The sequence below is a fragment of the Muscardinus avellanarius genome, assembly GCF_963383645.1.
Source record: "Muscardinus avellanarius genome assembly, chromosome: 13".
In the NCBI taxonomy this organism is placed as follows: Eukaryota; Metazoa; Chordata; class Mammalia; order Rodentia; family Gliridae; genus Muscardinus; species Muscardinus avellanarius.
The window spans coordinates 23,157,189-23,169,949 of NC_137799.1; the positions used below are offsets into that span (position 1 = coordinate 23,157,189).

Genomic DNA, 12,761 nt, shown 5'->3' on the forward strand with positions numbered 1-12,761 from the left:
GTAGAATGCCCCTGGGTTCCATCCCCAGTATTGAAAAAAAAAAAAAAAACTGAGAGCAGGCACGGTGGTGCACACCTGTAATCCCAGTACTTGGGAGGCTGAGACAAGAAGATCACAGGTTTACATCCAGTCTCAGCAACTTACTGAGACTCTGTTTCAAATAAAAAATAAAAAAAAATAGGACTGGGCTATCACTCAAAGGTAGGATCTCTTGGGTTTAATCCCTAGTACAAAAAAAAAAAACACCTTTTTTTAAAGAAGGGCTTTAGTATCCCAGAGAAAAGATGTTGTATAATCACTGCATAAATAATTGGCTAGTGACTGAAAGAACATAAGGGCCTTGGAAAATGGAAGGAGAAGTGAATACATTAAAATATAAATAGTATATATTCCAACAGTCCCTGTGTGTGTGTAAGACAAGGGTCAGAAGGACACATACAAGTTTTAGCAGTTGCTTCTTTTGAAAAGAACATCTAAGTGGGAAGGACCATGGAAGACTCACAGTTTTCTGCTCTGTAGCTGGTCTTTAGCATTCTTTGTTTGGTTTTTTTTTATTATGATATATTTCTATTACTAAATAATCTTTTAAAATAATCCAAGTACTTGGGAGGCTAAGACCACATGATTGCAGATTTGAGGACAACTTCAGCAACTTAGCAAGACCCTATTTCAAAATAAAGAAAAATAAAAAGGACTAGGGGTATAGCTGGGAGGTAGAATGCCCCTAGGTCCAATCCCTAGTACCAAAAAAATTTTAAAGAAAATGTAGATATGTGTGTGGGTGCGTATGCATGTGTGTGGTTTTTATATGTATGTGTGTGTGTGATATTTTCGTCCAATAAAAGATGAAGAAGCAAAAATCTGAGTGTATTTCATTCTGTTTTTCTTTACAAAGAATTTAAACAGGCTCAAAACCTACTAAACTTTCACAATGAAAAAGAAATTTTCTTCTACAATGAGAAAAAAAGCATAAACAGAGAAAACTGTGTGTCCAGGTCTCACCAGCCATAAGGCCAACTCCGCCTACGAGAACTTCTGAGACCACTGGTAAATCTTTCTGCATTATGATTTGTGGCAGAGGAAATACCAAGAAATAGGAACATTTCCTGACTAAAGCACTTTTTTATTTCAAAACACAAACCAATAATGTGAATTTCCTCTCTAATAAAGTAGATAATCTGGAACAGGGGTTTGCAACTAGGGAGCAATTTTGTTTCCCAGAGAACAGCTGGCAATGTTTGGAGATATTTTTGGTTGTCGCAACTAGGGTTTTTTCTTTTGGGGGTTGGGGGGCTGAGGGAGATGCTGCCAGTATCTAGTGGCTGGAGGACAGAGATGCTGCTAACATCCCACAATGTGACAGCTCCCCACTGTAACAACAAAGTATTATAAGTCTAAAATTTCTCTACCACTAGAGTCAAGCAATCCTGCTCTAAGCCTAAATTTTTAGTTCTATTTCAAATATTCAAAATTAATTTTCAGAAGCAAAAACAGTAATACAAGGCCCGGGGTACAGCTCAATGGTAGAGGGATTGCCTAGTAGGTGCAGGGGCCTAGGTGTTCAATCCCCACCACACACACACACACACACACACACACACACACACACACACACACACTTTCTCTTTCTCTCTCTCTCTCTCTCTCTCTCTCTCTCTCTCTGTAATGTTATTCCTTTATGGGTGTACATCATATTATGTAAAGACGATGGGTTTAAAAATTAAAATGTAGCCAGGTGTGGTGAAACACCCTTATAATTCTAGTACTTGGGAGGCAGAGACAGGAAGATTGCAGGTTCGAACCTAATTAATCAAGTGAGACCCTGTTTCAAAATAAAAGTAAAATAGGAATGGGAGATATACCTCAGAGGTAGAATGCCTCTGGGTTTGCCCCTCAGTACCACAAAATTAATTAACTGATTAGCTAGTTTATTAAAATGCAGACCTTATAAATACAAGTTAGAAATCTTACTTAACAATTCCCTAGCCTTGAACAAATTACTCAAACTTTCTAGTTTAGTTTCCTCATCTGCAAAGCTGTAACTAAAAAAGAAAGACCTCTTAGGATTTCTGTGAAAATCAAATCTCTGTCCACTACCTGACTGGAAGATAGTGAAAAATTAATAAATATCAGTTCTAATCTTCTAATTCCTTGTTCCCCATTAACCTCAATTAGGCCAAATTACAATTAGGTCCCATGACAGAAATCTAGGTTGATACAAAAATTAGTAAATTTCAAGAGTAAGGAGGTATGAACATGTTAAATAGCATCATGAGAGAAACCAAGGGAGAGTATAGGGATGAACTGTTTTACTTAGAAGTCTTGAGTCACGATTTCTGCTTCATCTTAAGGTTTAAAAAAAAGAAAACTACCATGTGCATATAATCCTCCTATTTTTAATGCACCCACTCTCTCCAAAAGCCACACCACAACTGCAGTTAAGGTAAATGAAGCTGACAAAGGACAAGTTAAAACAAAGACAGCAGTCACGGAGGCAGGACCCCAAGCTTCCAGACCATGAATCCGGCACTGTAAAAACAAAGAGACCTACCTTGGTGGTGATCCTATAGGTGATGTAGGTCTCCATGGTACACACGTGCTTCTTGGGGTCATCAACTGTGACGAAGAGATCTCTGGTCTCACCATCAAGGTCATCGTCAAGTTGAAGTCTATTTAGAAGGGAAGACGAAGACGCCGGACTCGAGGTGCCTGCTGGAGTACCGCCATTGGGCAGGATGAGATCCTGAAAGAAGAAAAGGGTTGCCTTTAACAAACATATCAAAGTCAATCACGAAGCCAAACATGAAAAGGAGGGAGGGGGAGGAAATGGGATAAAAATTGGGTAAGGGCTAAGTGGGTGATGTGTGTAGGTATGCCTCTACCATCTTGTACTCCATTAAAATGAATGACTACAATGCACCAATAAAAAAGGAAGTTAAAACACCAGGCGTAGTGGTGCATGCTTGTAATCCCAATACTTGGGAGGCTGAGACAGGAGAATCGCACAGGTACAAAGCCAGCCTCAGCTACTTAGTGAGACACTGTTTCCAAATAAAAATATAAAATAGGTCTGGGAGTGTAGCCTGGAGGTAGAAGGCCCCTGGGTTCCATCGCCAGTTCCAAAAACGTTTTTTAATTTAAAAAATAAAAAATAAGCCGGGCATGGTGGCGCACACTTGTAGCTCCAGCATTTAGGAGGCTAAGACCAGAGGATCACAGTTCGCAGACAGCCTCAGCTACTTAGTGAGGCCCTCTGCAACTCAGTGAGACTCACTTTCAAAATAAAGAATAAAAGCCAGGCGTGGTGGCACATGCTTGTAATCCCTGCGCTTGGGAGGCAGAGACAGGAGGATCGCGCTGGCTTAAGAGACCCTGTTTCCAAATAAAAAAGTATAAAATAGGTCTGGGAGTGTAGCCCGGAGGTAGAAGGGTTTCCAGTACCACCAAAAACAAAAAAAATAAATGGGTAGGTGAGACTATAAATGATAACAGGTGCCCAAGGATGATTGCTGAAGATGGTGCTTACAAGCTCATCATGCAATCTGCCTTCCTTTTTGTCTGATGAGTTTTCCATTCCTGGGTATCTTTCCAAAAGAACTGAAATCAGAATCCTATAGTGATATGCATACCCATGTTCACAGCAGCACAATTCACAATAGCAAGGCATAGAACCAACCTAGGTCTCCATCAACAGATGAATGGATTACAAAATTATGGGAAATACACACAAAGGAATTCTACTCCGCAATAAAAAAGAACAAAATTACATCATTTGCAGGCAGATGGATGGAACTGGAGAACCTTATATTGAGTGAGATCAGCCAGTCACAGAAAGCGAAGGGGCATACGTTTTCTCTCACATGTGGAAGCTAAGGACTGACTGGGGTACCAGAGGGACTTCAGGTAAAGGAGGAGAGACCCCAGTGGAGCACAGAGGGGGTCGAGGGAAGGTGGGGGTTAATGAAGGAAAATCTCCCATTGATGTTACGTACATGTAAGAAACGATGAGTGCCAGTTCCAATATCATGCATCTACAGGGAGGGGAGGGGAGGGGTTGGGGAAGCTCGCCAAGTGCTGTGTGCATATACGTCTCTCTCACTCTGAACTTCATTATGATGTGGGACTGCAATGTGCCAACAAAGGTACATTGAAAAAATTCCACAATAAAAAACAAAGGGAAGAGAGTTTGTCAGAAAGCCAAATGCCAGGGGAAAAAGGAAAGATTTTTAAAAATGATAAATCTCATTCCATTTATGCCTTAGAAGGCAAACCTAAAGCTATCTGAATAAAGGATGTCCTCACGATACTCAAAATAGTCTGTGAAATTTAAAGGCCCAGTGTTACAGCTACCCTTTGGGGTTTTATGGTCTAATAACAGAACAGAGCCCTGTCTCTAGTAGATGTGGAGCCTCTGACTGTCACCTTGGAATCACTGAGGCTGGTGGAGGGACCCCAGGGAGAAGGCCCTGGAGGCCTGTGGCTGGGGGCCTGGGCTGCCCCCTCCCCATACGCTCTCCTCCTGGAGCTCAGCGGCTAGGATGTGACCTAGACCCCAGGTGAGCCGCATACAGCCAAGCGGAGGTCAACAGGCAGCCATATCCGTGAGCTCAGCACATCACAGGCATGTGGGAGGAGGGAGGGGATCAGAGAAAAGCTCGGCCTGTGTCACAACAGGAGAGTAGCAAGAGGCACACAGAAAAGGCACCTTCCTGTGTCTCCACCTCCATCAACCACACATCGCTTAATCACAAAAGTAAGCAACATTCAAAATATTTGTAATTACTGAAAGGGGTCATCGACGCAGCAGGGCCATGGCTTCCCCTCCCTGTGCTCCTGCTCCAGCAGAGCACCTGGGCGGCCACGCTGGGCGCTGCCGGGACAGCGGGGCCCCATGTGGGCAGCCACCGGCCCCTTTGGTCCCATACGGCAGGCAGCAGCATGCCCAGCATCTGGGATATGGCAGGGGACATCATCTTCTGTGGCACTCTTGAGATAACCATCGTGTCTCTGTCATTTGAGTAAATATTTAACCGCTGACCCAGGGCAAGACCAGTGCTAGGCCACCCTGACCCTCAACGCTAGGGTGCCAGGCCTCAGAGCAGCTGTCGGTGGCTAAACACTGCACGAAGGAGGAAAGTTAAAACCTTTGGTCAGATAAACTACCATCAGCTCAGACGGTGGTTTTCTGCCCGTCTGGCCAAGACTGCTGTAGCAGCCCGGCTTCTCACCGCCCCCTGAGCCACCCCAGCCACACACTCTTTATTTTCATTTTTTATGAGGTTGTTTCCAAATATTATATAGGAATCCACCAAATGCTCTGTCCTCCTAAGCCTTCCTCGACCCGTCCCTAGCAGAATCTACCCCAATACTTTGAAGGTATCTACATTGAAACAGCTTTTAGTTTTAACTATTTTATTTACACTTCCAACTATTCACAAGCACCGAGACCATAGTGGCTGTGACTGTGCCTGGTTCAGGTATGTGTGTGTGTGTGTGTGTGTGTGTGTGTGTGTGTGTGTGCATACACCTGTGTGATTATCTGCTGCCCTGGCAACTTCAGCCAATAGCCTTCCAGACACCTCCCATATAAAGGTTTGAAATGTCTGGGCAGGACAGGGTGGACGGGGAGAGTCAGTCCGTGGATCTTGTCACACACTCGGGACTCTCCTGCCGAGGACATGGCGGCGATCCCTGGAGCGCTCCTGTGGCCTGTACTCCCCCGGGGCGACGCTGCCACCCCCTAGTACTGGCGGGTGTGCACACGGCCTTCAGTTCTCATTCCATCATGCCTTATGACAGCCTCGTGAGACCAGCGCAATAGATGTTTACTGATGAGGAAGCAGGCTTGAATAGATTAAGTAACTTGCCTAAATGTAGAGACGCTAGTATTTGCCATGCCAAAGCCTGACTCAGGGTTCTGGTTCCTGGTTTCTTGCAAGCTGAATACCCTCTGGGGGGGGGGGGGGGTTCCTGCTCTACACTGCCCTTCATCTCAAGCCTTGGTCGAGAATCCTCCTGGGTGAACATGAAGCTGCTGTGTTTAAAGCCAGTCAGGGAAAGCCAACTGGTTTTGTTACGGTTTCGGGAAGGTGTTTTGTTTTCTTTTCATACTAAGGATCAAACCCAGGGACTTGCTACCCCTGAACGACACTTACAGCTCCTTTTATTTTTTATTTTGAAACAGAATCTCACTAAGTTGCTAAGGATGGCCTGAAAGGTGTGATCCTCCTGTCTCAGCCTCCCAAGTACTGGGATTACAGGCATGTGCCACCAGGCCCGGCTAGGATCCTTAGGGTCCTAAAATCAAGTTTATTCCAAAATGACTCTCCTAAAGATTTTGTCTTCATGAGAAATAAAAGCAGAGGGGAAACATGAAACTCTTCAGGGAAGAGGCAAGGAGTCAGGTGAACTGAGCGGCCAGGTGTCCCCGCTCACGGGGCTCCTTGAGCGCAGCCCTGGGAGATCTGGACTCTGGGGCGGGTACGGCCTGGGGAAGCACCTTTGAGAATGATAAGAATTACAGAACCCAGGAGGTGAGGGAATCCCCGGTGCCACACAAAGGACTCCCGCCTTTTATTTTGGTGATGCTGTAGTGAGCTCTCTAAACCCTAGCTGTGGGCATGCGTGTCCCACACCCTCTGAACTTCATTATGATGTGTGGTCACAATGCACCAAAAAAATATATTAACTTTTTAATATAAAAAATATAAATTAAGCCAAGTGTGGTGGCACACGCTTGTACTTCCAGCATTTGGGAGGCTCGAAGACAGCCTCAGCTACTTAGAGGCCCTTTGCAACTCAGTGAGACCCTGTTTCCAAATAAAAAACAAAAAATAGGGCTGGAGGTGTAGCTCAGAGGTAGAATGCCCCTGGCTTCCATCCCCAGTATCGCAAAAAAAAAAGTACACATAAAATTAAATAATAAATATATATATATATATATCCATGTATTTAAACATAGTACTCCCTTGCTCAAAACTCTCACAGACACCCCTTGACATTCATAAGGAAGTCCAGAGTTCCTCAGACATGACTGGCCCTCCCCTCCCTCCACCGCATGGCCACCACTCACCCTGTCTCGTCCACTGGTCTTCCTGTCGCCCCTGCACTGCCCGGCTCGTTTGTCCTCAGGGCCTTCGTACTTGCTGCTCCCCTACCCAGGACTTTCCTCTCACCCACATCCTGGGGTGGCTGGCTCCTCTCTCCAAACAGATTTCTGCTCAAATGAACCTACTCTACTCTGCTTTCTTCACCAGGACTTAACACTACTGAAAATGTATTATACAGCTGTGGATTGATAGCCTAACTCCCCAGTGATCTGTACATGCCATAAAAACTGGGCACCATACTTCCCCCAGCACATACTAAGTCCTCTAAAGTAATTGGTAAATAAGAGTCTTAGAAAGAGCCTCATCCAACTTCTTGACAATAGGAGATTTCTCGCTAAATGTCTGCAAAACGACGACAGGACTGGGATAAGCCCGAGCCGCACGGCCCGGCTGCACACCAGCCTCACGATCTACTAACTAGCAGAACCACCTGAGAAGTGCTCAATCTCTCTCTGCCTCCGTTTCCTCATTTATAAAATGGGCATAATGGGCCGGGGTGCGGTGGCATTCACCTGTAACCCTGTACTTGAGAGATGAAGACAGAAAGGTCGTGGGTTCAAGGTCAGCCTCGGCAAGTTGTGAGACCCTCGTCAACCTAGTGAGACCCTGTTTTAAAATAAAAATAAAAACAGGCCTGGGGGTATAGCTCAGAGGCGGACTGCCCCTGAGTTCAACCCCCAGCATCGCAAAATAAAAAGAAGTTGATGTCTCTGTTAAGCATTCTTCCATCCCCTCATATACTATGGGCCTGGGTTCACAGTAAAAAATAATAACTTTAATTAGTTTACTCTAGCAAGAGATACCTAGAATTGCCCTTGTGGAGAGTTCCAGCTGATGCATAAGTGAAAGTATCCACTACAAAATGCCGACCTTACCTCTAGGTTTCACAGGACATTTCTTCCCTGCCCCCTCCCCACTTCAACCCTAGGAAGGCAGACTGAGAGCTGGGTTGCTCTGGAAACCCCACCGGAGCCAGGCACGGTGGTGCACGATGGCAATCCCAGCACTCGGGAGGCTGACACAGAGCATCCCAGGTTTGTGTCCAGCCTCAGCAACTCCGTGAGGTCCACAGCAACTTAGTGAGACCCTGTTTCAAAATAAATAATAAAATGAGGCTGGGGTGAAGCTCAGAGGTAGAATGCCCCTGGCTGGGTTCAATACTCAGTATAGAAAGAAGAAAACAAACTCCCTACCGACTCAAAGAATTTCAGTTTTAAGGTCCACTATTGGGCGGGGCCTGGTGACACACATCTGTAATCCTAGAACTTAGGAGGCTGAGACAGGAGGATCATAGGTTTGAGAACGGCCTCGGCAATTTAGGAAGACCCTCAGTAACTTAGTGAGACCCTGTTTCAAAATAAAAAATAGGGCTGGGGCTGGGGATATAACTCAGAGGTAGAACGACTGGGAGTTCAGTCCCCAGTACCTCCCCACACACACACACACACACAAAGATCCACCACTGCGGTCAAGGAGCCACAAGATACAGTAACTAACACAAACCACTAACAAAATTCTATATTACGTTAAACACATGGTTAATGAAAACAGAGTGTATTAGGGACCAATATGGATATAATATAAATGAGTCGTGCTAAAATAAATCAAGTTTCTCTTTTTAATACTCTTGGATAAAGGTGGGCAACTTGGTCACCTCATTTTCCAAGAGATCGATGGAGCCTCTCAGGTGTCTTCAAGCCGAGGGGAGAACGAGGCTCTTGGCGCCAGCGCCTCGCTGGTCTTAATTCGCCCCCCTTGTGCCAGGCTCACGGCACACGCCTGAAGAGTGGCGGTACCCTACGCACACCAAGCCAAACACTCCTGATTGCTGATTCTGCTGCAAAGTTACATTTAAACACACTTTGGAGAATAAGCCCAAAAGGAAAAAGCTCAAAAAACGTTCTGTTCAAAGATGCTCATAACAGAACCAAGAACACAATGAAACCTGGAAAAATCCCAAAGGCTCAATAACCAGGAAATGACCGTGTTTACATTAAAAGACAGAATGCTATGCACTCATTTAGAAATGGTAAGTCTAGACTTCTAGATAAACCAGCAAGTCGGCCAGCGGCCTTTGCTTGCTCCCTCTTTATCCTCCAGAGAGACACTAACTTCAGAGCGGGAAAGAAATAAGCAGCGGGGAAAATCAAAAACAAGAAAAGCAGTGGCTGGAGTCACTGGAAACTAGGAAAGGGTTCATCCAAACTCCAAGCTTCTAAGAGTTTCTACTGTGTGTAGCGGAGACACAACTCAAAAAGAAACCAAGAGGCACCTTCAACCCAAGTCACTGAGCTTAGAGTTTTCAAGGCTAAGAAGTAGAAAATGTCCCAAATCCCCTCACAGGCACCCTAATTTGCAAGTGCAGTTGTCAAGTGGAAGGGGAAGTGGAAGACCTGACTGACGTGGGATAATAGGACCCCCAGGTTTCTAGCTGCTGTGCATAAAGGATGCCAAGCACAGGCAGACACCCTGACCGAGGACCACCAGCAGGGGGCACCCTGCCCACGGGGCTTCGTCTAGACCCAAGGTGCAGGGATGCAGGATAACCGTCAGAGGAACAAAGGCATCTGGATCCGCTGCTCTGGAAATGTCCAACAAGCACAGAACAGGCGAGGCTGCAAATGCGGGAGGGCGCTCACCCTGACAGCCTTCCTTCCTCCTCCTCCCCTGCTGAAAGACCGCGCAACCAGTAACAATTTAAAGACCCCCGCAACATGGAGTAGAAGCAGAGGCGATCCAGGCTTCCACTGGTCCCGACAGGAAGCTAGTCACAGGGCTATGTTACTGCCTCAACAGATGCGAGAAGACAAAACCCAGAAGAAATAAACAGTGTGTGTATGCCTCCACCATCTTGCACTCCATTAAAATGTATGACTACAATGCACCAATAAAAAGTTAAAAAAGAAACACAAACGCCTAAGTCTACATTACCTCATTACTCAGACCCAAGAGCACAGAAACATGAAGCAAGAGCACAAAGTCCTCAGAGCAGACAAGCAGGCAGCACCTGGAAAAGCGTCAGCCCGTGAGACCCAGCGCTGCAGAGCACGTCCACTGTGTGCCCAGAGCCAGGGGGGAGAGGGGAAACCCAAGTCTACACTGGGAAGAGTAAACGCTATGCAGATGTGCCACGCACCTGTAACCCCAGCACTTGAGAGGCTAACTGGGAGGATTGCAGGTTCAGGACTAGTGAGCAATAACTTAGCAAGATGCTGTTTAAAAAATAAATAAATGAAAAGGGCTCAGGGACAGAACACGCATGGGTACAATGTACCACCAAAAACGAAAGGAAAAAAAAAAGATGTGTAAATAACTACACCAAAAAATGCGGAAATCTGTATGAGCTAAATAAATATGTAGACAAACTGAAATTAAATAGAGGTAGAAAGCCTGAAGATAAATAGCCACAGAAGTGAGTTGGAGAACCTCCAACCGAAAGGTAAACTTGGCCCCAAAGAGTTTACAGTTGAATCTAATGAACCTTCAAGAAGCAAGTCCTACTTCATTCAAATATTCTAAGATACGTACTTTTTAAATGGAGAAACTTTTCAAATCACTTTGTGAAGGCTACCTAATATCTAATATCAAATTAGGATTTTAAAAGCCGGGCATGGTGGTGCATGCCTATAATCACAGGACTTGCGAGGCTGAGACAAGAGGATCACAGGTTCAGGACCACCTTCAGCAAGTAGATTCTCATCAACCTATTGGGATCGTATTTCAAAATGAAATAAAATAGGGCTGGGGCTGCAGCCCAGAGGTAGAATGTTCCTGGGTCCAATCCCCAGTACCACCCAAAAAAAAAAGGATAAAAAATGAAATTAGATTTAGGTATAAATCTCATTAATAAAGTAATAGTTAATGGTACATTAAAAATAATTGTTAAAAGAACATATCAAGATCAAGTCAAAGATATTCCAGGAAAGCAAAAAATAATTTAACATTAGGAAGTTCATTAATGCAATTTATTACATTAACTGATTGTATATATAATCACCTTTGAAGACAACCATATCCACAACTACCAAAATGTTTAATGGTATCATTCATTGGTAAGTAGCTTTCTATTAAAATCACTGAGTAAAATTAAGGATTTGTGCTGGGCATGGTGGTACACGCTTGTAATTCCAGCATTCAGGAGGTGAAGACCAGAGGATCATGCTTCAGGAACAGCCTCAGCTACTTAGCAAGGCCCTTCACAATTCAGTGAGTCTCAGCTACTTAGTGAGACCCTTCACAATTCAGTAAGATCCTGTTTCAAAAACTATAAAGACTAAAAAATAGGGCCAGGGGTGTAGCTCAGAGGTAGAGTGCCCCTGGGTTCCATCCCCAGTACCAATAAATAAATAAATAAATAAATAAATAAATAAATAAATAAATATTTACAAAAGAAAAGTTTTTAAATGTTTGGGTTTTGTTTGTCTGTGTGTGTGTGTGGTACTGGGGATGGAACCCAGGGGTATTCTACCTCCAAGCTACACCCCCAGTCCTGTTTTATTTTTTACTTTGAAAGAGGGTTTCACTAAGTTGCTGGGGTTGGTCTCAAACTTGCAATCCTCCTGTCTCAGCCTCCCAAGTACTGGGATTCCAGGCATGTGCCACCACATCCAGTTAAAGAGTATATATCAGAAAATATCAGCCATGAACCCTAATCACATTATTCTAAATGAAAGAAACCAGACACATAAGGCCACACATTATACGATTTCATTTATATGAAATGTCAGAAAGGCAAATCCTTAGAGACAAAAGGCAGACTTTTGGTTGCCAGGGGATGGAAGGAGGGGGAAACGGGGAAAGATAACTTAATGAGGATGGGATTTCTTTTAGGGATGAAAAACACATCCTGGAGGGCTGGGGAGATGACGCAGTGGTGCAGCCCTTTCTTGCCTGGTGAATGCCCAGCACCACACACACACACAACACACACCCCTCTGGAATTAGATAATGTTTACACAACCCAGTGCATATACTAAATATCACTCAGCTACATACTCTTAAATGGTGATTTTCACAGAATGAAAAATTTTATCTCAATAACGATCATCAAAAGCAGGCAACAGTGTGAAACTCCAGAGCATATCTACTGAGTTCAGAAACAAGACCCTGATGCCTCGTATCTGCCATTATTCAAAGTCTCTGGAGACGGTAGGTAATGACGATGCATGAAGGCGCCCTTGGACATACGCAGTGCCGTGCCACAACGCTGCCCAGAGACAGGTCGGGTCTCCCCAAATTAACCTAAAAACGAATACACTCATTGGGGTAAAATGCCTTTAATGCATTTTATAATGATAAATGCAAAAGGCAGCAGACACAGACTACATGCTTCAGTGAATCAACGTCTGCCACGATTAACCCGCCTCCATCGGAGGACTGCACACTTTGCTGTAGCCAAGTGACTCCCACGGGAGGCTCGGCCGCCGCTGCCTCTGCACTTGGCCCCGTGGCCTGGTCTGGTCAGCGCCCGTGACTGAGCAAACACACACGGAGGTGGCAGTGGCGGAGGCGCTATGGGCCTTTGCGTGTTTCCAGCTGGTCATGTGCTCTCCTCTCTGCCTTAAAACTAGCAACTAGCACACCCCAAATAGAGCGACTCCTTCAGACCGGGACGACAGAACGGGATGACCTGTTGGAAAGAGCCAGCAGAGG

The 12,761-nt window shown here is 44.9% G+C and overlaps 1 protein-coding gene across 1 annotated transcript in view; it reads right to left on the reverse strand.

Moving 5' to 3' along the window:
* The window catches only part of SNX30 (sorting nexin family member 30), a gene marked incomplete at both ends in the record, with an annotated part of 117,019 nt that overhangs the window by 58,747 nt on the left and 45,511 nt on the right, over positions 1–12,761 (reverse strand). The window contains one exon of the mRNA XM_080709366.1: positions 2,552–2,743. Within this exon, the coding sequence (XP_080565492.1) occupies positions 2,552–2,743 (192 nt within the window). The remainder of the gene's footprint in view (positions 1–2,551; positions 2,744–12,761) is intronic.